The sequence below is a fragment of the Pleurodeles waltl genome, chromosome 3_1 (assembly GCF_031143425.1).
Source record: "Pleurodeles waltl isolate 20211129_DDA chromosome 3_1, aPleWal1.hap1.20221129, whole genome shotgun sequence".
In the NCBI taxonomy this organism is placed as follows: Eukaryota; Metazoa; Chordata; class Amphibia; order Caudata; family Salamandridae; genus Pleurodeles; species Pleurodeles waltl.
Genome location: NC_090440.1, coordinates 4,454,350 through 4,477,491, shown reverse-complemented (window position 1 = coordinate 4,477,491; position 23,142 = coordinate 4,454,350). Strand labels below are relative to the sequence as shown.

Below are 23,142 nucleotides of genomic sequence, written 5' to 3'. Positions count from 1 at the left end.
CTCCTTGTCTGCGCACGAGGTGGCTCTAGTGGGTCCCTGGTATTTTATCCGTTGTCCTTTGAGTGCTCATCTGTGTAGGAGGGCTTCCCCTCCTTTATGGCCATGCTTATGATGTGTCTGTCTAGTATTGTAGCCACAGTCCAGAAATGGCTTGGCATGTGCATGTTTGTTTCTGAATTATGCAGCCTCTGGCTAATCTTGTGTGTGTAGTTTGTACATGAATGTTTTCTGTGTTTGCCTACGTGTATGAGGTCTGATTCCTACTGGATGGAGAGTCCAGCACTGGTTGTGTGTGTAAGGGAGCACGTTCTCCATATTTGTGTCTGAACGTGTACTGTGACTGCCTTGTATGGTCCAGAAGTTAACGCTGGTCTAAGAGTCTGCGATTGCTGTGTTTGTGGCAGTGCTCTGAATGTGAGCCTGCACATCTTGCAGACTGTCTGATAGCGACCAAACGCGTTCTGCTTCATGATGTGCTGTGAACGTTCCTCCGTTGTGGCTAGGCAGGGGTTGTCTTCTAGATGTTGCTGTGAAATGTCCTCATCACTCTTATTCATTTCTTCTCACAGAGGAAAGCATGAATATGAACTGACCCTACGCACCGACCTTTACACCTCCAAACACACACAATGGTTCTACTTCCAAGTCAAGAAGACTCGGAAGGGTGTCCTCTATCGCTTCACTATCACCAACCTGATGAAGTCCTCCAGCCTGTACAGCCTGGGCATGAAACCTCTCCTGTACTCACAGACGGACGCCCAGACCAGAGGTGTGGGCTGGAGGAGAGAGGGAGGCGACATCAGGTATTACAAGAACCCCAGTGCCGCGGATGGCCCATCGCTTTACTGCCTCACCTGGACCTGCCAGTTCCCTAATGACGATGATACCTGCTATTTTGCTCACTGCTACCCATACACTTACTCAGATCTTCAGCACTACCTTCAGAGAGTGGCCAACGATCCGGTGCAGTCGCAGTACTGCAAACTGCGACCCTTGTGCCGAAGCTTAGCAGGCAACACCGTCTACCTTCTCACCATCACATCACCATCGCAGCACTACCTGGAGGCTGCAGCAAAGAAAGCTGTGGTGGTGACTGCGAGGGTGCACCCTGGAGAGACCAACGGGTCCTGGATGATGCAAGGGTTCCTGGACTTCATCCTAAGCAACTCCCCAGACGCACACTTGCTCCGGGGCCTCTTCATCTTCAAGGTGGTGCCCATGCTGAACCCCGACGGGGTGATTGTGGGTAACTACCGCTGCTCCCTGGCCGGGAGGGACATGAACAGGAATTACAGGACCATGCTGAAGGACTCCTTCCCCTGTGTGTGGCACACCCGAGCCATGGTCAAGAAGTAAGTTTTGTATTATATGCATTTTGTGGGCTTGTGAGAATGAATAATGCTTCACAGAGATAGTTGACGACTGGATTGTGGGGGGTGTGGAGAGAGGGAGGGGCATGTGTGGACTTGGGAGGTAGAACAGCGCTCAGGACAAGGAGATGGCCAGGGCTTGGAGTGTGCAGGGTGTGGGGAGAGGGGGGCATGTTGTGGGCTTGTGAGGTGAAACTGCTCTAGAGAGGTATCTGGCCTGTCACACTCCACACTCCTGAGAATTTAACTAGGTGAGGGTGTGAGTAGTGGGCGGGGGCTTGAGGCTACAGTGTCTGGGTGTTGGTTTGAGCATGTTTGGGAGACTGGCCAGGACGGAGGCGTTTAGCAGATACATGTAACCCACAGGCCTGGCGACGCAATAGAGCCTTTGTAGAAGGTTTGAGGCAGATGACGTATGTTTCTTCTAAGAGGCAGGAGAACATAAGCAGGAGGAAGTAAGTGGCACATTCAACCAAGTAAAGCACCAGGGTGACCCACTGACATGTAAGAGCTGGCTGTGTTTAGAGATGGATCCTAGGGTTTATGCATGAGATGTTTCAGAAGGGCTGTATCTTGTTTGACACAGTGAGATTGAAAGGAATGAATGCCGCAATCGGGGAAGGTTCAGTTACTCAGATCTGACTGTGAGACTGTCTGACTTGTGCTTCCGTATCCACCCTGGCCCCCGGTTATGTAGTAAAAGGCAGCAATATTCAGCTGCAGTTATCCCCTCCTATCTCTGAGCCCTGGTGCCACTTCGCCTGCTGCACTAAGGATAGCTTTTCTCCTCAGGGGCTCATCACATACATATTAGAACCACTGAAATAAAATCAGTCTGATACTCATTTCGCAACCAATGTTCGATAATCACTGCATGAGTAGACATTGGTGGTCATTCTGACCCTGGCGGTCTTTGGCCGCCAGGGCGGAGGACCGCGGGAGCACCGCCGACAGGCCGGCGGTGCTCCAATGGGGATTCCGACCGCGGCGGTAAAGCCGCGGTCGGACCGGCACCACTGGCGGGGTCCCGCCAGTGTACCGCCGCCCCATTGAATCCTCCGCGGCGGCGCAGCTTGCTGCACCGCCGCGGGGATTCCGACCCCCCCTACCGCCATCCAGATCCCGGCGGTCGGACCGCCGAGATCCGGATGGCGGTAGTGGGGGTCGCGGGGCCCCTGGGGGCCCCTGCAGTGCCCATGCCACTGGCATGGGCATTGCAGGGGCCCCCGTAAGAGGGCCCCTACATGTATTTCACTGTCTGCTGCGCAGACAGTGAAATACGCGACGGGTGCAACTGCACCCGTCGCACAGCTTCCACTCCGCCAGCTCGATTCCGAGCCGGCTTCATCGTGGAAGCCTCTTTCCCGCTGGGCTGGCTGGCGGACTGAAGGCGACCGCCCGCCAGCCCAGCGGGAAAGTCAGAATTACCGCCGCGGTCTTTCGACCGCGGAACGGTAACCTGACGGCGGGACTTTGGCGGGCGGCCTCCGCCGCCCGCCAAGGTCAGAATGAGGGCCATTGTCTTTTTTACATCAGTAAGTTGTTATCATCACAGTTACATCCTTTGCCACTGCCCTTCATTCTGAGGCAGCACACATTCAAGCAATGCTAAAACCTATGCATGTGCAGTTGTCTCTGTTACTGTTATATTGAGAGCCTCCTCTTAGGTTTTCTATCCAACAGAATCATTGGTCTTCCTATGTGATAACATCCCTTTCTGCAGAGTCTGCCAACTTCCACATCTAGGGCTAAAATGTCAAATCACTCACTGATACTGCATATCAGATTTGGTTGAACACAGGCAGCTGCAAGGGCCTGATACTCGTTTCCACTTTGTGTCATTCTCACTCCCTGCAAGTCCATCCCTGTGACTTTTCACACTTTGGCACCTTCCTGTTTAGCTTGTCGAGCTTCGTTTCTAGCCTGGTGACTGTCATGCAGTGCTTCTGGTACCTGACTGTGCCTGGGGACACAGGACACTCATTTCTCACCAGGCCTTCTTTCCTGCAAAACTCCTCAGTGAGTGAGCCAAGAGCATTGACAGAAAGAACAGCCTCCTCTTGGCTCCTCAGAACTTCCTCTAGAAAGCAGTTCTCGCTGCTTTCACCTCTGGTCCTGGCTATGATGTTTGCACATGTGATGGCCAACGTTCTCTGTCATGTTTGCTCGTGTGATGGCCGACACTCTCCCTTGCTGGTGTTTGATGTTTGCTTGTGTGATAGCCAACACTCTCCCTTGCTGGTGTTTGATGTTTGTTCATGTGATGGCAACACTCTCCTTGATGATGTCTTCTCATGTAATGGCCGACACAGTCTTCCTGGTGTTTGATATTTGATTATTTGATGGCCAATGCTCTCTTCTGGTGTTTGATATTTGCTTGTGTAATGGCGACACACTCTCTTGCTGGTATTTGTTGTTTGTTCATGTGATGGCCGACACTCTGTTCCTTATGTCTTGCTCTCTTCCTGGGGTTTGATGTTTGCTTGTGAGATGGCTGATCTGCTCTCTTTATGGTGTTTGATGTTTGCTTGTGAGATGGCTGACATGCTCTCTTCCTGGTGTTTCCTATTTGCTTGTGAGATGGCCGGTGCTCTGTTCCTGGTGTTTGATGTTTGCTTGTCCAATGGCCAACAGTCCTCCCTTCCTGGTGTTTGATATTTGCTTGTGAGATGGCTGACATGCTCTCTTCCTGGTGTTTGATATCTGCTTGTGTGATGGCCGATGCTCTGTTCCTGGTGTTTGTTGTTTGCTTATCTAATGGCCGACAGTCCTCCCTTCCTGGGGTTTGATATTTGCTTGTGAGATGGCTGACGTGCTCTCTTCCTGGTGTTTGATGTTTGCTTGTGTGATGGCCGAAGCTCTCTTCCTGGTGTTTGATATTTGCTTGTGTGATGGCCAACATTCTCTTCCTGGTGTTTGATATTTGCTTGTGTGATGGCCGACAATCTCTTCCTGGTGTTTGATGTTGGCTTGTGTGATGGCTGACACTCTTTTCCTGGTGTTTGATGTTTGCTTCTGTGATGGCCGACGCTCTTTTCCTAGTGTTTGATATTTGCTTATGTGATGGCCGACGTGCTCTCTTCTTGGTGTTTGATGTTTGCTTGTGTGATAGCGGATGCTATCTTCCTGGTTTCTGATGTTTGCTTGTGCGATGGTGACACTCTTCTTGATGATGTCTGCTCATGTGATGGCCAGCACTTCCTTCCTGGTGTTTAATGTTTGCTTGTGTGATGGCCCACACTCTCTTTCCTGGTGTTTGATCTTTGCTTCTGTGATGGCGACACTCTCCCTTGCTGGTGTTTGATGTTTGCTTGAGTGATGGTGACCCTCTCCTTGATGATGTCTGCTCATATGATGGCCGACACTCTCTTCCTGGTGTTTGATTTTTGCTTGTCAAATGGCCGACAGTCCTCTCTTCCAGATGTTTGACCTGTGCTCATGTGGTAGTGCATTTTCTTCATTCCTCGTAGCTGTTGTGGTGTTTACTTACAAGCCTGTGATGGTGAATTTCTCTATATTTTTGCCTTTCGCTGAAGGCTCCTGTCAGAGCGGGAGGTGCTGCTCTACTGTGACTTCCATGGGCACAGCCGTAAGAGTAATGTCTTCATGTACGGCTGCAACAACAAGCACCAGCCAACGCAACAGCTCCATGAGAGGGTCTTCCCGCTCATGCTGGGCAAGAATGCACCAGATCAGGTACACAGGGGGGTCACTGGTATCCTTCCTTGTGCTGGTGGTCCCACTAACCACTGCTCACCTCTTCTTCCTCAACTGAAGCTAACCATCTCCAAGCACTCTCTTACTTCTCAGTGAGACCACTCTCTACATCTAATCTTCAGTCAACTACCCCCACTCACCACATCTCCTCTATTTATTCTGTCTAGTCCACCTCTGTCAGCTCTCCCCCACCACAGCTCATTTATTCTCTCATCCGAGGGCAGCCATCTCAGAGCTTGTATTCACAAAGGGAGAGCGACAGAAAGTCCTTGTTGCATTCTCCCAGAAAATATCCCTTACACAACAGGGCCAGTAGGCAAAGAAAGACAAAAGAGAGGAAGAAACCACTTGTGGTCCCACTAAGACATCCAGAAGATTTTGGAGTAGACACCTCACCCACTAAATAGTGGAATGCTTCATCATAGATGTCTAGCCACACCCTGGTAGGATGGTACCACCAGGGTGGACTCAACCAAAATTGGGAGTTCTTATATAAAGTACTTTTCTGGATAAAACAGGGATCCAGGAAGGTGAAAAGAATGCTAGAAATGCCTTATGGTGTACTCTGGAGGAATTCATTTGATTATTTTAGGGTACCATGGACATAGATAAAAACAAGTATTGGGTTTCATTTAGCGTTAGTGTTTCAATTGCCACTGATTTGCCAACATGTTTTGGCCCTCGTCAGGAGCCCATCCGTGTATGAGGCCTTTGTCAGGGCTATTTGTTTTTACCTTTGCCTACCTCTTTATGCATACCATGCAGGAATAGGAGGCCTAAGGCTCCGACCTAAAAAATGAGACTTCTTAGTCAGAAGTACCTACAGGAATATAAAAGAGAAAATAAAGATTTAATATAAGACATTAATCAAAGTGGTTTTCTTGTCCCAACCATTTCATTTAGGGGAGGACATTTGCTGCCCAATTGATAGTATGTAGGTATTCAAGTCTGTGCTAAAGAATTTTACTCAGCCGGTCAAGGCCCACCACATCCCTTATGGTATAAACACTTATTCATACAGATAGTGAAAATTCAAATTGAATTAAAAACTAGTGAGGAGTGGATTCCACTGTAAAGAAGGCGACATTGATCTTGTAAGAGGGGAAACTATAAGGGATGCTTTAAATGCCATAATGTGCAACACGGCAAACCAAATATAAAGCCACCACATATGTATGTGCAAAGTGGTTGTGATCCATGCATCCAACACTCATATCTTACCCTATTGTGGGGTGGTTCATGGGTCGTGCATATCAGGCCATCCTGCAGTCATACACTTACAGGGTACATATTTATTGATTATTATCAGAATACCAGTGTTTCTTCTTTCCCCAGATGAAAGCCCCAGGAAATGTTTTCATGAATATTAGGTTATTCTTGATTTTCTCCAAGTGTGTGGGACACTCACTTTATTACTGGCAGAAGGTGCTGTGAGTGAATAAGAACTTCCTTGTTTGGTCGGTAACATTTCTGCACCTCCCAGGGGCTTTGAGAGTTTAGGAATGGGAATGATATAATACTCGGGCTCAACAGGCTATATAGGTGCCATATGGGCACTCGGTATAATGATCCGGGGTCATTTTAAAGCTCCCGCCAAGGTTGCGTTTACAGAGCGAGAAAACTGCTTTTTAAAAGGAATAGAGTTGTTACAGGTTTTAGTTTCTAAACACAGTGTTGGCTGCTGCCCGAGGGGGTATCGAGTGAGTGAGGGGGAGACTTACTTCGTCAAAGATGAGCAACCTCTGCTGGATCCTACAGCCGCCCCTCAGACCACCGTCGACCTACTCCGGTTCATAGTGGACAGTCTATAGGGGGAGTGTTGCTTGCCGAGTGGATGCACATCTGATGCCCATCCAACTCTGCGAACTCTGAGCTTCTGGGAAATGGACTCAGATGGTAGAAATACATCGGTGTTGTCTTAACTGGCTCCTCAGGAGTTTTTTATTTCAAAAGCATTTCTTAAGACCATTAGCGACTCTAACGCCCTCATATGTGAAGGACAACAAAGATGTCCTCAGCATGATACAGGGCATCACGTGTGACCCAGACACAGGTTTGTTTGTAATCCTTGACGGTGAGGCTTTATATACAAGCCCCCCAGGAAGCCGCCCTCAGGTTTATGGAATCCTTTTTAACTGAGACACTTTGGGAATGTATCTCACCCATAAACTTTGCCTTGGACTATGGCACGCACCAGAAACTATTTCCAGTTTGAGAATGACTTTTATCTGCAGACACACGGAACCTTGATGGGCAGTGCATGCGCCCCAGTATAGCTTGCCTTTACGTTTATGATTTTGAACAAAGATACATCTACAAAAACACCAATCCTTTCAGTGCCAACATCGGAATATGGAAAGGGTTTATGAATGATGTGTTTATCATCTGGCGAGCCAATGAAATGGAGGCCCTCCAATTCTCAGAGTGGCTTAACTCTGGGGACAACTTTTTGAGGTTCACAGTCACACCCAACAAGAAATCCATCACTTTTTTAGAGCAAAAATTCTGGTCACAAGACAGCTGTTTGAAAACGTGTCAATTATCAACCAACAGACTGTAATAATTTATTATGATATGACAGTTTCCACCCAAAATCTCAGAGGGATAATCTCCCTGCAGGCCAATCTCTCAGACCATGAAGAAACTGCACAGGCAAGTATGTTTGTGACAAACATGCCGAATTGTTTTGTAGGAAACTTGAGGCCAAGCTCTATCCCCTCATTTACTCCGGAAAGGCAAGAAGAGGGCGCGCAATAATCCTAGAGGTTCATCATCGCAGAGTTTTGAGAGACCAGAGAATGACCGTTTGATCTGTGTCAACACAGTTGACACACACTCAAACGAAATGAAGAAGTTGATTTTGAAGAAGTTGATTTGGAGAGTTCTGACGTCGGGCCCTCTAGTTCTAGGAAACCCATATTTGCTTTTAGAAAAGGAAAATCATTAAGAAACCTTGTGGTTCACTCCAGACCGAAGTGGCAGAATACCACTAACTCCATGCAGGAAAGTGGAGTATTATATATAGTGTGGGGGTTCGACCTCATCATATGATACGCCAGAGATGATCCTTGGATTCACACCAGTAAATCCTTAGCTCAGTCCTGGTAGAGTGGCAAAGAGCAGTCAGGTTTTACTTAGAGGAACATGTGTTAAGCATTTCACAGCACAAACATGCACAGTAAGTAACGTACATGAATCTAAAGACATCCTACACCATTTTATAAAAATAGAGCTTATTTTTATATAAATTTAGCCACCAAAATCAACAGTACAGGTTCAGGAGAACCGGATATATCAGTTTCTTAAGCAATAGAAAATCACTGCAGAACTGGCATTCCAACATTACGTTAAAGTCAATGGGAAATTGTCATATATTTAAAAAATGCACTTAAAGATCGAGTTGAGGGGGTTATGGTTTTACAGTCCCTGGGACTAGATCACAGCAGTCAGAGCAGTTTTACCTGGCCTGTGGCGTCAGCATGCAGAGTGGACCTTGCTGTCCGTGATGCTGAACGGGACTCGCGTTCAAGTCAATGGCAGGGGTGCCACTTGGAGGTCAAGCCGCTTGATATTTGCTTGTGTGATGGCCGGTTGCAGGGTTAAGGTAGTGTGGGCCTTGGGACCAGGCCACACCAGTCAGTTCAATCTGAGCAGGTCTGTGAGGTCCAGTTGCAGAGTTGTCCTGGTTGTCTGTGGTGCTGAACGGGGCTCGCGCTGGTGCTGATTTTACCACTGGCATGACATTGCTGACAATGAGATACAAAATCTCAGCTGGGGCTGGGTTGCAGATGTCAGCCCTGGTCAACCGGGACTTTAGTCCAATGTTATCCTATGGACCGCCTGCACTTATAGTGTACCTTAATGGAAAGGACGCTCTAGAGACATAGAAGCTCATGCTTATATGTCTGCACCTTAAATATACAGTGCCATGCCTCCTTAGCTGCAAAGGCCTGCCTTAGGGGTGTCTGACATATATGTATAAATAAGGCAGTGCATAGGACTGTGCCACTCTTGGTGAGGGCTCAGTCAAACTCAAGCAGTTTGCACCGCTCTGGCAGTCTGCAATGGCAGGCCTGCATGAGTCACTTATGGTGGCACAAACCTATGCTGCAGGCCTGGGGACCCCTTTATCTCCTATGCCCTGCATACCCTGGGTACTATTTACTAGGGACTTATAAGGGGGTAAAGCGTTTAAAGAACACATACACTGAAGCCTGGTTAGCAGGTCGCGGTGCACTATCATAGCCGAAAAACCAGCATGTAGGGGTCCAAATGGGGGCAAAAAGTTGGGGGGGAATCTGCATAGAGTCCAGGTTTCTTACACTCTACCACTTGCTCTCACCCTTTGGAAACTTCCTTCAGTAGTCGGCCATTATCTGTGCAGACATTAAAATATCCACCCCTCGCAAAACCGACCAAAGAACTGGATCTTGGCCTGCGGACACCGTGGGTGTTGTAGCAACACACAAATTGTGACAGCATCAACGTGGTATATATCTTGATCTGCACTTGTGGTTTGAAGTACGTGGGCATGACCACGAGAAAAAATAGTTTACATCAATAAACACAGAAGCACATTCAGGTGACAAAAGAAAATTCAAGTTTCAAGTTTTAATAATTTATGTTACAGAACTCTGAAGAGATCCACATAAAACACACACAATCTTAAAATTAATCAGACAAAATACAAGTTTCCAAGAAATTAATTATAATACAAAACAGTGTTGAAACAGGAATCTATACACAATAAAATCAATACAAATTTAAACAACACTTAAAAGAGTTAAAGATTCTATAGCAAAACATTTCATTAGGGGGTTCATAAAGAGACTGCAGTGCTTCCGGGTGGTTTGTATCAGTAACAGCAAGCATCTAGGCCTCAGCCATTTTCAACGATAGAATAAGAGTGCCGGACAGACAAAAAAGGATGATTCTAATCTTCAATCCCAATCTGGCAGAAACTGCATTCAACAGAGGTTCCATACCATTGAGCCATAAGGGGGTTTAAAGGGAGCATACCCAACCACAACAGAATCCAGAATCGTCTCACTCTATGAGATAAATTCCAATTTATATAAGATTGTACTCTTTTCTCTAAGATTGAACCTATTCCCCTTTTTTGAGGCACACCTCCCTAACCAGGCTGAAGCTTAACCCCCACCTGGCCTGTTTTATGCTAGCTTTTAATTGTGACACGGAGAATGTAAGAACCAAATTGGGATCTAATTGTAGCTCATCAACAGCGTATAACACATTTCTGTAGACTAATGAGTTTTCTTTTTTGTTTACTAGAGTTTCTTTCCTCATAAGAGACCTTAGTGTGCCTTCTTCACTCCCCTTGAGGCAAGCCACCCAGCGGACCACGGCCACCAAGCCCTGGGGAAAGATAGTTCTTAAGCCCATTTCGAACCTTAGAGCTGCCACTGAAATTGCGTAGTTAACAGGTATAATGTTTCTTAACACTCGCCCTTCTATGGTATTTAGGAAGCACCATTTAGCTCCGCCAGTAGCTCCAATGCACAGAGCTACAAGGGAGGAATTTTGCCTTGGTAGACCTCTAAGAGGTAGGAGAAGTGTCTTCTGCCCGTCGCCCAGTGAAGAGCACCCAAACCTTTGGCCTGAGACTGTGCTTTGCTCATGTTATTCTCGACATGGGCCTTATCGCAGAGGTTGCCGCATATTATCTTCCCCAATAAGGTGTAGGACTTCACTACTTGTAACCTTTGAGAACCCAGGAACCAAGAGTATTTAGTGTGTTTGGGTTTCTTCTTACCATGAAACACATTATTTTGCTTTCAGAAATGTTGGTCTTCAAATGATGTGCTTCGATGAATTGGTGCAAGTCCTCCAGACGCGTACTTAACCCTTTGGGAGAAAGGTCCAAAATTATTATATCGTCCGCGTGTAATAAACAGGCAATAGCTCCATCACCAATAGTCGGGGCTATACTCTTACCCTGTGTTAAATAGGCAGGGAGGTCAGATGCATATAATGAGAAGAGTAACGGGGCTAAGAGGCATTCTTGTTTTAAACCATTTTGGGTTGCTATTTCCTTAGAAAGGCCCCGATCACTCGGTACTCTGCACCAGCTAGAGGCGTGAAGTGCAGCGCCTAGATCCAGAAGGGTGCCCGGCATACCCAATCCTGAGAGCTTTCTCCACAGTAGTGATCGATCTACTTTAGCAGATGATGTGGAGAAGTCTATAAGGCCACATAATTCACTTCCCCTCTAACTGTTACATATTTCTCATTGATCAACTGTAAGGAAGCTATGTTATTGATGGATTCCCATTTGGTCAAGTGGTATAATTTTATTATTTTCGGCCCACTCACTTATCTGAGAGAATAAGCATTTTGAGGAAACCTTGCCCGCTGCATCCAGCAGGGCAATCTGGCAGTCATTCCTTGGCCGTTTACGATCTCCCTTTTTAAAGAGCAGGACTATGATTTTTCCTGTCCAGGAAGGGGGAACTCTCCTATTCTCGTAGCAGCTTTTAAAAACCACAAACAATATTTTGCTACAAAGAGCAGCTCCCTGTTTTATAACAGAGATTGGGATTCATCTGGGCCCATCGTGGCAGAGGCACGCATTCCTCGGATAACTAGCTAATTTTCCTTTAATGATGGAGAGTTTTGGGTAGGTATACCCGCTTCTAGCTTGGGAAGACCATTTGCCCCTTCAATTGCTGCATAAAGGTTAGAAATGAAGCCAGTCCAACTAACTTCCTCGCTTACCGAGGGGAAGATCTTACTCTTGACCCATAACCCTCTGCTGCCACAGTCCAAGAGGACCTTGTCTGTCCCTTAGCAGTGGCCTCTTTTAGACCAACCCATAGCCGATCACTCACCTCATTTTTTAGGCAAGCCTTTAACCAGCTCCTTCGCCTCTTTAATAGGGACAACCTGAGTTCCTCTTGGATGAATACAGCACACATTGTTTCCTGATTAGAGCATTTATTTCTTTACTTAGTGAGGGAATTGAGAAAGGGATAGGCTTGAAGTGGCTCTTGGGTGATTTTTGCTTGGCACTTACTACAATCTGCTTCAAAAACATGATAAAACCATCCAGTAAATCACCCACCCAGGCATCGGCTATATTGCATTTAGCTACTATTGCTGCTATGGCCAACCATAATGCTTGCTGTTTCGCCCTGTGTTCCTCCCCCGCTACGTTAAGAAGCAGCAGCTTGGGGTCTAACAGGACCTCTCTCCCCATCACTCAAGCCACCACCCCGGCAACCCTTTCCCAGTAAGACTTTATCATAGGGCATGTCCAAAATATATGATAGATGGTGCCCTCCAACCTGCATCGTCGCAAGCACTGCAAAGTCTGTGCCCTGCCCATCTTGTGCGGTACCACCCTGGAGTTATATGCCCTATGCAGAATCCTCAACTGGATCATTCTGAGGCGTGCTTTGATCGCCACAACCCTGGGACCCTGTCTCGCCTCCTCCCAGTCCTCGCCGTTCAGTGTTCCGAGGTCCATCTCCCATTTGGATGTCACCAGATCTGGGGAATTGTTCAGCAATTTCTACTACAATAGAGATATGGCCTTTGCCACCAGAGGTTCCTTCAGGCAACTGCTCGTGCTCCGGGACATATCGACCCAGTGCATGCTGCAGCTGCAGGTACCTGAACCTCTCTGTTCCCGCCATAGTGTATTCTTGCTGAAGGTCTTCAAACATCACGAGTGCCTGACCTCTCCAAACATCCCCCAGGTGCTCATTCTCCAAAAGAGACCACTTGTGGAACCCGCCCAGGATCTTCAGGGCTCCAATAGATCGCTATACCACAGTGGGGTCCGGGCTGTCAAGGTTGTTCCCCGACCAAGGAAAAGGGTGGCGTCACACCAAGCCTTCACCACCACTGCAGTGTGCACAGGCAGCGCTCACAAACTTGCTGGGGCATAGAGGGCCTGCTCATATCCCCCCTGCCCATCATCTGTCTATCCACCCGGATAGACAGATGGTCCTGGTCAGCAAAGGGCCACTCATTAACAGTCACCAGTTGAGTCACCCAGTAGTAGCGGAGAGGGTCTGCAATAGCCAGCCCACCCTTATACACCACGAGTTTCAATTTCAGCAATGCCACACGGGAAGAGTCGCCGTCCCATAGCAGCAGTCTGATGTCCCGGTCCAACCGGTGAAACACCTCTGTCGGTATCTTGTAAAGGGTGTTCTGAAAAACATATAAGAGGCAGGGCAAAGTCATCATCTTGTAGAGGGCAGCTCTACCCATGAGAGAAAGAAAGAGGTAACCCCCTCCAATGGGCCACATCCCTGCGAAATCTGTCTGTCAAGCAGGGGCTGTAGGTTTTCCTGGAGAAAGTGCTTCTGGTTCCTAGTCACATACATCCCCAAGTATTTAAAACCTTCCATTAGGTCGGCACATCACAACCCGGGGAAAGGTCAGGGGCCTCAGACAGAGGGAACACCAACGATTTGGCCCAATTAATCTGGTAACCGAAGTGGTCCCCGAATGTGCAAAAGACCTGCATGATCCTATCGATGGACCATCAGGGTCGGGTAACATACAGCAGAATATCGTTTGCGTGCAGGGAGATACATTCCTCCCATGTTGTACCCAAGTTGAAGCCCCGAATAAGAAGATCTTGCCCGAATCAGAAGATCTTGCCTAATCCACTCTGCCAAGGGCTTAAGTGCCAGGGCGGATGGGATCGGGGAGAGTGGACACCCCCCTCGGGTGCCCCTGTGTAAGGCAAAGGGCCGTGACAGTCTTGCGTTGACCAGTACCCGAGCCACCAGTTCTCGATAGAGCAGTCTAATCCAGACCAGAAATTGTGGACCCACACCGAACCTCCTGAGGGCCGTAAAAATATAAAGCCACTCCACACTATCGAAGGCCATTTTAGCATTGAGGGATAGGAGCGCCCCCTACTCTCTATTCTGGTGATCCGTCATGTGTAAGACCCCATAGAGTCTCCGCACGTTCAAGCATGTGGATCTGGGCAGCATAAAACCTGATTGATCCGGATGGATTAGCTTAGTAACAATTGTGTGACGTCTGGTTCCCAGGACCTTCGCCAGGACCTAGACCTCTGTGTTAAGAAGGGAGGTGGGCCTATAGGATGCACACATCTCAGGGAATCTATCTTTCTTCGGGATCAATACAATAGTCGCAGCCCGCTGATCCAGCAGCAACCCTCCCACCTCCCTCGCCTCCTGAAACATGGCCAACATGTGTTTGCTACCTTGCTGCCCAGACACTTAAACAACTCCAATGGGAGCCCATTCGGTCTCGCCGCTTTGCCAGACTGAAGCCCCTGTAATGCTGAGGTAACTTCCTCCTCCGACAGCTCAGTGTCCAACTCTCCTCTCTCTCCCTCTGAGAGCTCCCGCATCAGGATGTCCCGCAGGAGGTCCGCACAGTTCTCCTCGGTCATCCGAGTCACCGAGGTATAGACATCCTCATAATATGCAGCGAAGGCCTCCGGTATGGACTCGTTAGACCCACATAGGGCTCCCTCTTTAGACTCTACCTCCCTGACCTATGATCATTCACGGTCCCTCTTGTCCAACCAGGCTAGTAGTTTATTGGCTTTGTCGCCAACCTCATACAGTCGACGCTGAGAGGCTTGCGCATATGCCCAGGCATGCCGTTTAGCCAAAGCGTGCAGCTCATAGTGCTTGAGACATAGCTGGTGCAGAAGACCACCCTCCACCCCTCCGTCTGCCGCACAGCGGGCCTCAAGAGCTGCGATTTCCCGCTCAAGGTTTACGGCTTACATGTTTTGTTCCTTTTTCTTGCCTCCAATTATGTTTTGCATGTGGTCCCTAAGTACAGTTTTAAAGGCTTCCCATAGAGGACACGCAGAGTCCACGGATCCTAGATTTTCCTCAAAGTATTGGGTAGCACTCTCCCTCATTTTGTCGACAAAGGATTTGTCTCTCAGATGCCAAGGGTGAAGTTGAGGTGGCTGTGAGGGGCCCAGCAGGGTGACCCCTACAGGGGAATGGTCTGAGATCCCTCTCGAGTAGTGCTCTGCCTCCCGGAACCTACCCACATGAGCCCATGTTGTGAATAGATAGTCCAGCCTTGACGAGCTGTATGGGGAACTGAGGACTAAGTGAACTGCCTCTTCCCTCCACAGGCCCGCCAGGTCAAATGAGTCCAGAAAGGACCGCAGTGCCGTTGAGGCATCGGGCTCCCTTGCACATAAAATTCTGTCTAGCCCCGGGTTGGTCACAAGATTCACATCACCACCCAAAACCAAGAGAACCGACAGGAGATCAAGCAGAAGGGGCCAAGGTCTGCTAGAGTACACCCCTGCGGTCTCAGAACATACAGTGTACACATGTTGTCCCTCCCAAACTCCTGAGACTGCCACGTACTGCCCCAGTGTGCCCCACCAGGTGCGTGAGAGAATAAATACTCCTGATTTTTTTTAGAAGAATACCCACCCCCCTGGAGTCCGTTGTGTAAACCGTGAGCTACCAACTGGTACCCAAACCTGTCTAGCGCCTTGTAATGATTCCCTTTTAGATGCGTTTCTTGTAACAAGACAAGGTCGGGCCATGTCTGCGCAGGTACTGAAGGACTATAGTTCGTTTAATGTGGCTGCCCAAACCATTCAGGTTCCATGTCATAACCCTAAGGGTGCGAGCCCTCGGTCCTGCCATGTGTGAGCCCTTCCCTATCCAACCGGGTCACTGCACCAGTCTCCCGTTCTTGTAGTCCATCCCATGCCACCTTTCCCCGAGCTGCGTCACATAGCATCACATGGCTGTACAATAGCATAGAAACAGTGTAGAACCATAAACTGTAAATCAACAATCAAAACCAAAAACTCCCTCCACCCCGCAAAGCAGGCTTTGAACTGCCCTCCCCCCAATCAGCAGAGTGCTTGTCCCCCAGAACATCTTAAACTCCTGCGTTGGTGGGCTAGCGCTACCGTTCAATGCCTTCACCATTTGCTGTGCCAACAGTGAATACAAAACAATGCCCCAATGTACATTACAAGCTTTGTACCTCCCGCCAGTTCTAATGAAGTGCTGAGGTTGCCGCCCCCCAGCCGAAGCCAGGAACCACCAGCGATCAAACTCTGTAGTCTCCGCGGTGGGTCAAGGCAGATTCTATCAGCTATTATGTCGATGATCTCGCTGTCCCCAGTCCTTCTTCCTCTCCCTGTTTTTTAATCAAATTTAGAGGAGACCCCATCAAACCTCCAAAGAGCAGATGGGAGACGTATTTAATCCCAGGGAACAGACAAACAAGCAGTGATCACTAAGGTAAGTATCCACTACATTTAGGTCGCCGAACAAGTAAAATGAGGTGCAGCCAACCACCACATAATCCAAGATAGCCCCTCCCCTCGAAGATTTGTGCATGTACCCTGCAAGGGAATCTGAGGATAATCTCCTGTTGCAATTATACAGTAATTGCTTCTCAGTTGGTCAAATACAAGCGTCCCTCTCTTGTCAGTTCTTACCTTCGTCGGAAAAACAATGGTGGTTGCGCAGGGAGCTCCTCTTTTTCAACATCACATAATTGATTCAAAGCATGATTGGATATTTTGCTATTTAAATCACCTACCAGTATTATGTGTAGGGCCTGTCCCTCCTCAAAAGAGTTTTCGTTAAAAGAAAACACCTTTTTCAAGAGTGTGTTACAGGGCATCAGGTGGAATAGAAGCATTGACCAGTAGAAGGGAAAGAGTTACTGCCGTAAAGAGATTAGAGGGGTCACTATGACATACTTACTTCCACTTGAGCTTGTTGGTCAGGAGGAATGCTACACCCCCACTTTAGTGTGTCCCTTCCTAGAGGGCCTTGCTTTACAATCTAAAATAAGTCTTCACACTGAAACTCCTCAACACATCAAGTTTCTTGGAGACAAATCACATCCACCTGTAGCGAGCTTAGGAATTGCAACTTCTTACTGCTGTTCTTTATTCCCGCCACAGTCCAGCAGACGGCTGTTGGCTCATTGCTAATAACTGTGCAGTCGAGAATGACTACACATCCATGCACTCTTTAACACCCCGGCTACCAATCCTACCTTTGAATTTAATCATTTACACATTCATCATGGACTTTCTTGGGTTACCTAGATGACACCCTTCTACCATTCTTCACAAAGTAGATTTTCAACCCCTGGGGGTCTACTGGCAGTGCGCCATTAGTTGGAAAGGATGGGGTCAATCCCCCTACCCCTCTCACTACTCTGGTATGAATCCGTGCCTACATTTGGTCCACCCCCTTCTTCAGACACAGGGAAAATAGCAATATCTCTGCGTTGCAAACTTTCAAAATTTTGTAATATCGTGTTCACAATACTTTTTGAGTGAAAGGTTACCCTTGATTTGGTCCCTAGCCCCCGTGTGTGATAAAGTAATCAGAGAAATATCACTACTTTGGATTAGATTCAAAGTGTTGATATCCGTAAAACAAGCAAGTAAAGAGGACCGATTCAAAATTAAATGGGCGTCAAAGAGTGGAATAAAATCTAATATGCAGGCATCAATGCCACCAAAAGGAAATTATGTATCTTCTGGGTTGAGTAATGTAGGGAGACCCTTCTTGCTTGGGTTCACAATTGGAGCAGCCGCTGGATCCAGAGAGGAAGATATAGAAAATGTCTGAGCTACGGAGGATGCTACCACTGACTCCACTGCATTCCTCTCACTCGACAAACTTGAAGTTGCACCTGGTGGGCCCAACACCAGAGGATCTGACAGAAGATTGTGCGTCAATCCTTCTGACTTTTGTGGAATCTCTGCCCCATCTCTAAGGTGCAGTTTTCTAAGGCCCCTTTTTACAAGTGGACCATTAGGTCTTTCTTCCTACTCCATTTTTTTGTCTCACTTTTATGTTTAGACTAGGGAGGACATGGAGCACTCACACTTAAATCCTGCCTAGAGGTAGATTTAAAGAGGGTGAATACTTCCTGTGCTATCTGCAAAACGTTCTTGGCAGTCCCCCTTACTACAGGATCAACCTAGTCAGAGTCAAAGATATATATTATAGAATGAGTAGGGCTTTCAACAATGAAGGCTTCCTTGAGGATTACTTTGCATTGCGGCTTTCCTGCTTGTGTACCAAAATCAGATTGAGTGTGTGCTTCTTCGTGGACACCCTCTAAATTTACAGCTGAAATCACCTTGGTCATGGCCAGTTCACCAGACCCGTGCAGCCATGTTGTACGGCTCTCCTTATCTTTTATTTCCATTGATCAGTTCCTTCGATATCATGGTTGCTATATCATGGATAGAATCGGGACCCCGCCCCCTACAAATATTTCTAGAAGGGTTATAATAGAAGATAAGAGCCTCTCTTGGCAGAGCAGTGAAGCAGAAACCCCTACCTCCTGATCTGGGAGGTAACACAACTGATTAATAATTACTTCCAAACCTAGCATCGCTGACAATTGAGATAGTAGAGAAGGATGGTGCGAGGGCGTCCTGCTAAGAAGTTGCAGGCCAGTGGGCAGTGTCGAAGGGGATGAGTCTAAGAGCTGCAATTTATGGGTCTTATCTTGTGGCCTGCACTTCCTGTATAGATCTAAATCTATATCCCAGAGTGTAAAATCCTCTTTCGATATGCAAGACGCTTCTCTTTGAGATGGACCCTCAGGGGCATTGCTGTTATCTTGTCCTCCACATGGGGATTTACTATTGGCATGTTCGAGACTAAGCACAATGAGGAAGAATGCTTAGGAGAAAGAGTGAAGTCCACGTTTAGTGAACAAAATACTTCTCTTTGAGATGGATCCTCATGGAGCATTGCTGTTAACTTGTCCTTTGCACAAGACATTACTGTAGGCACAACCACAACTGAGCTTAACGCACAAGAACTTTCAGTGGGTTAGTGGAGTGGCCCCGTTTTGCCCCAGAGCTGGATTCATACCGTCCTTCAGTTCTTCTTGGGTCGTCTTCTCTTTACCCCAGAGGGAGAAGATTTGATTCTTACCTTTCAATACGTTGATTAAAGGGGCTCTATTTTGCAGCTGGTTAGATTTAGTTTTAGTAAACGCTCTCCCCATAATCAGGCATCCAGATCTCATTTCCTTGCCATCATTATAATTGTACTCGGATAAGGCCCCTTCCCCCCAGCGCCTTGTTACCTTCACGGGTGAGTAGCTGCACTTCACAAAAAGTGATTGAAATGATTTATGCTCCACCAGTACCGCAAATACCAATGTTCCTGTCACTCTTCTTATAATGAAGAGGATGAGTGACCAACGGCATCACTTTAGGGCGATGTCCCCAGTTAGTATTTGAGCAGAAGAGGGCCCAGCACAGTCCTAGTCGGGCCGCTTCAGCTTACCGCCTGCTATGTTCTCATAGGCGCTCTACCAGCCTCCAACGCCCCTGACCTGAGAAGGCACCTGGAAGATTTATGGACTAGAGAACAAGAATGGGTGATCAACACTTTCAGAGGTAATTTCAGGTGGATGTGAATCACCATCCCCTGCGCATCACTGAGCTGGATGATATACCATGCCTAGGCCCCAAATGTACAGAGGTCGGCAACCAGCAAAACGATAAGCAAGGGCGACCACAAGACCAGAGGCTTTTGGCCAACTCCTATAAGATTCCGAATAGGGGAAACAGTCACAAAGCAGTCAAACTTCATGGATGAGCTCCCCGCGTGGTATTGACATAATGAGGAATGTCTTAAAGGATGCAGTCCTTGGACTTCCGTTGGACTCATTTGCTGGAAATGGCTTAGAGGAGGAAAAGAGGTAGCGGGACAAGGGGGGGCGCGAGGCACCAACCCGCACTGCATCCTAGGGCTGCCTTCTCACTCTTCCCCCGTGGGGAGCCACCCTACTTGGGGACTCACTGGGTGTCCTAACCACACGCTTACCTTGCATTTCCTCACAATTCCTACAGACCGCTCATCTCCTCTGAGGCCGGTGCAGTGTCGAGTCAGACTGCCGGCGAGGGTGGTTGGAAGGCCTAGCAGGCTTGCAGATGGGCAGGCTTCTAAACCAGGGTCGAGGCAAGTTTTACCCCAGATTTACCAGATTTTGCCACTGCCAGCCCTCAGTGTCTGCGGCTTCTGCGAAGGGGTTCAATTGCCTAATTGATGCACCACTGTGTGTTCTGACAATGATTTCACTTGGTTTATCATAAAGAATTACCCCCATGCACAACAGAAAAATAACAATTCAGGTATGAGCAACGATGGACCTGTAGGATGTCCAGTACAACTCTAGGCCTCAAGGACGAGATCTCTTGGACCCAACTGGCAGTCAGATGAGGGTCAACGGGCAGCTCAGCACTGGCATGCTTTTGAAATTAAAAAACTCAAGGTGCTGCATAGACTTGGCACTGGGACTTTTTTGCCCCCTGCACCGTAGGTTGTGTCCCGTATATCCATTTTTCTAATAAGAATAATTCCAAGCATTGTGACTACAACCTACAACATGTCCCCTATAACCGCCCAGGGTGTTCATGGTGATGTTAGCGTGAGTCAGCGTCACACACATGTTCTTCCCTGTTTGACAAACATTTGCCAGTCAGCACACTTAATTACATGTATTAGAAATCCATATTCTTAGAAACAGGGAATTCCCATAACAGTGATATACTTGTACTATTCCAGTCCATATGGAATGAGAAGTGTTTGATTTCCGGGTAAACAGGGTTTTCCCAGAGTCATTCAATTCCTGAGGATTCAGTTAAGGCAACATCGATGTATTTCTACCATCTGAGTCCATTTCCCAGAAGCTCAGATTTCGCGGAGTTGGAATGGACATCAGATATGCATCCCCCCCGGCAACCACCACTCCCCCTATAGACTGTCCACTATGAACCGGAGTAGGTCGACGGTGGTCTGAGGGGCGGCTGTAGGATCCAGCAGAGGTTGCCCATCCTTGACGAAGTAAGTCTCCCCCTCACTCACTCGATACCCCCTCGGGCACCAGCCAATACTGTTGTTAGAAACTAAAACCTGGAACAACTCTATTCCTTTTTTTAAAACATTTTTCTCGCTCTGTAAACGCGAACCTTGGCGGGAGCTTTAAAATGACCCTGGCTCGTTATACCGAGTGCCTATATGGCGCCTATATAGTCTGTTGAGCCCATGTATTATATCATTCCCGTTCCTAAACTCTCAAAGCCCCTGGGAGGTGCAGAAATTTTACCGACCGAACAAGGACGCTCTTATTCAGTCACAGCACCTTCTGGCAGTAGTATAGTGAGTGTCCCACACTCCTGGAGAAAATCAGGAATAACCTAATATTCATGAAAACATTTCCTGGGCTTTCATCTGGGGGAAGAAGAAACACTGGTATACTGATAATAATCAATAAACATGTGCCTTGTAAGTGTATGACTGCAGGATGGCGCCTTCCGGCTGATATGCACGACCCGTGAACCACCCCACAATAGGGTAAGATATGAGTGTTGGATGCATGGATCACAACCACTTTGCACATACATATGTGGTGACTTTATATTTAGTTTGCCGTGTTGCACATTATGGCATTTAAAGCATCCCTTATAGTTTCCCCTCTTACAAGATCAATGTTGCTTTCTTTACTGTGGAATCCACTCCTAGTTTTTAATTCAATTTTAATTTTCACTTTCTGATGGATACAACTACCTGTGGATTCCTCACTCATTGAATTCTCCCCCTGCTCCAGCTTCCGACGGAAATGATCTTCCTAGCTTCTGCACGTCGACGAGGACACAATAAGTGAATAAGTGTTTATACCATAAGGGATGTGGTGGGCCTTGACCGGCTGAGTAAAATTCTTTAGCACAGACTTGGACACCTACAGACTATCAGTTGGGCAGCAAGTGTCCTCCCCTAAATTAAATGGTTGGGACAAGAAAACCACTTTGATTAATGTCTTATATTACATTTTTATTTTCTCTTTTATATTTCTGACTAAGAAGTCTCATTTTTTAGGTGGGAGCCTTAGGCCTCCTATACCTGCATGGTATGCATGAATAGATAGCCTGATAGGCTCTTACCTGGTTAGGTAGCGAATCTTCCTCTGAGGGCTATTTAGGGTCTCTCCTGTGGGTTTCTCTTCAGATAACGAATGCAAGAGCTCACCAGAGTTCCTCTGCATCTCCCTCTCCGACTTCTGCCAAGGATCGACCTCGGACTGCTCCAGGATGCCAGCAAAACCGCAACAAAGTTGCAAGTAGCAAGCAACATTGTAGCACCTAATCCTGCCGGCTTTCTCGACTGTTTCCTGGTGTTGCATGCTCTGAGGGCTGTCTGCCTTCACCCTGCACTGGAAGCCAAGAAGAAATCTCCTGTGGGTCGACGGAATCTTCCCCCTGCTAACGCAGGCACCAAACCTCTGCATCACCGGTCCTCTGGGTCCCCTCTCATCTTGACGAGCGTGGTCCCTGGAACACAGGAGCTGGATCCAATTGACCCCGACAGTCCAGTGGTCCTTCTGTCCAAATTTGGTGGAGGTAAGTCCTTGCCTCCCCACGCCAGACAGTAATCCTGTGTACTGCGTGAACTGCAGCTGCTAGGGCTTCTGTGCACTTTTGCAAGGATTCCTTCGTGCACAGCCCAGGTCCCAAGGACTCCGTCCTGCATTGCTCAACTCGCTGAGTTGACTACCGGCTTTGTGGGACCCTCTTTTGTTGTGTTGAGATGACCGCCGTGCTCAGATTTCTTGAACGCCTGTTCAAGTGCTTCTGCGGGTGCTCCCTGCTTCTGCTTGGGCCCTCTCTCTTGCTGAGTGCCCCCTCTGTCTCCTCCTCCAAGGGGCGACCTCCTGGTCCTTTCTGGGCCTGGGTAGCACCCATTATCTTCAACCGCGACTCTTGCAGCTAGCAAGGCTTGTTTACGGTCTTTCTGCGTGGAAACAACTCTGCCTCCTCCAGCACACCGTAGGACATCTTCTGACCAAAGGAGAAGTTCCTGGCACCTTCCGTTGTTGCAGAATCTTTGGCTTCTTCCACCCGGAGGCAACCCCTTTGCACCTTCATCTGGGGTTTAGTGGGATCCTGCCCCCCTGGACACTTGCGTGACTCTTGGACTTGGTCCCCTTCCTTTGCAGGTCTTCAGATCCAGGAATCTGTCTTCAGTGCTTTGCAGACAGTTGTTGTGTTTGCAGA

At 47.9% G+C, this 23,142-nt stretch overlaps 1 protein-coding gene across 2 annotated transcripts in view; it reads left to right on the top strand.

Annotated features, from left to right (window-relative positions):
• Nucleotides 1-23,142, top strand: part of AGBL2 (AGBL carboxypeptidase 2) — a 466,988-nt gene that overhangs the window by 176,420 nt on the left and 267,426 nt on the right. For both annotated transcript variants that reach the window (XM_069221603.1, XM_069221604.1), the window contains exons 8-9: nucleotides 570-1,352; nucleotides 4,907-5,066. In XM_069221603.1, coding sequence (XP_069077704.1) covers nucleotides 570-1,352; nucleotides 4,907-5,066 — 943 coding nt within the window. The remainder of the gene's footprint in view (nucleotides 1-569; nucleotides 1,353-4,906; nucleotides 5,067-23,142) is intronic.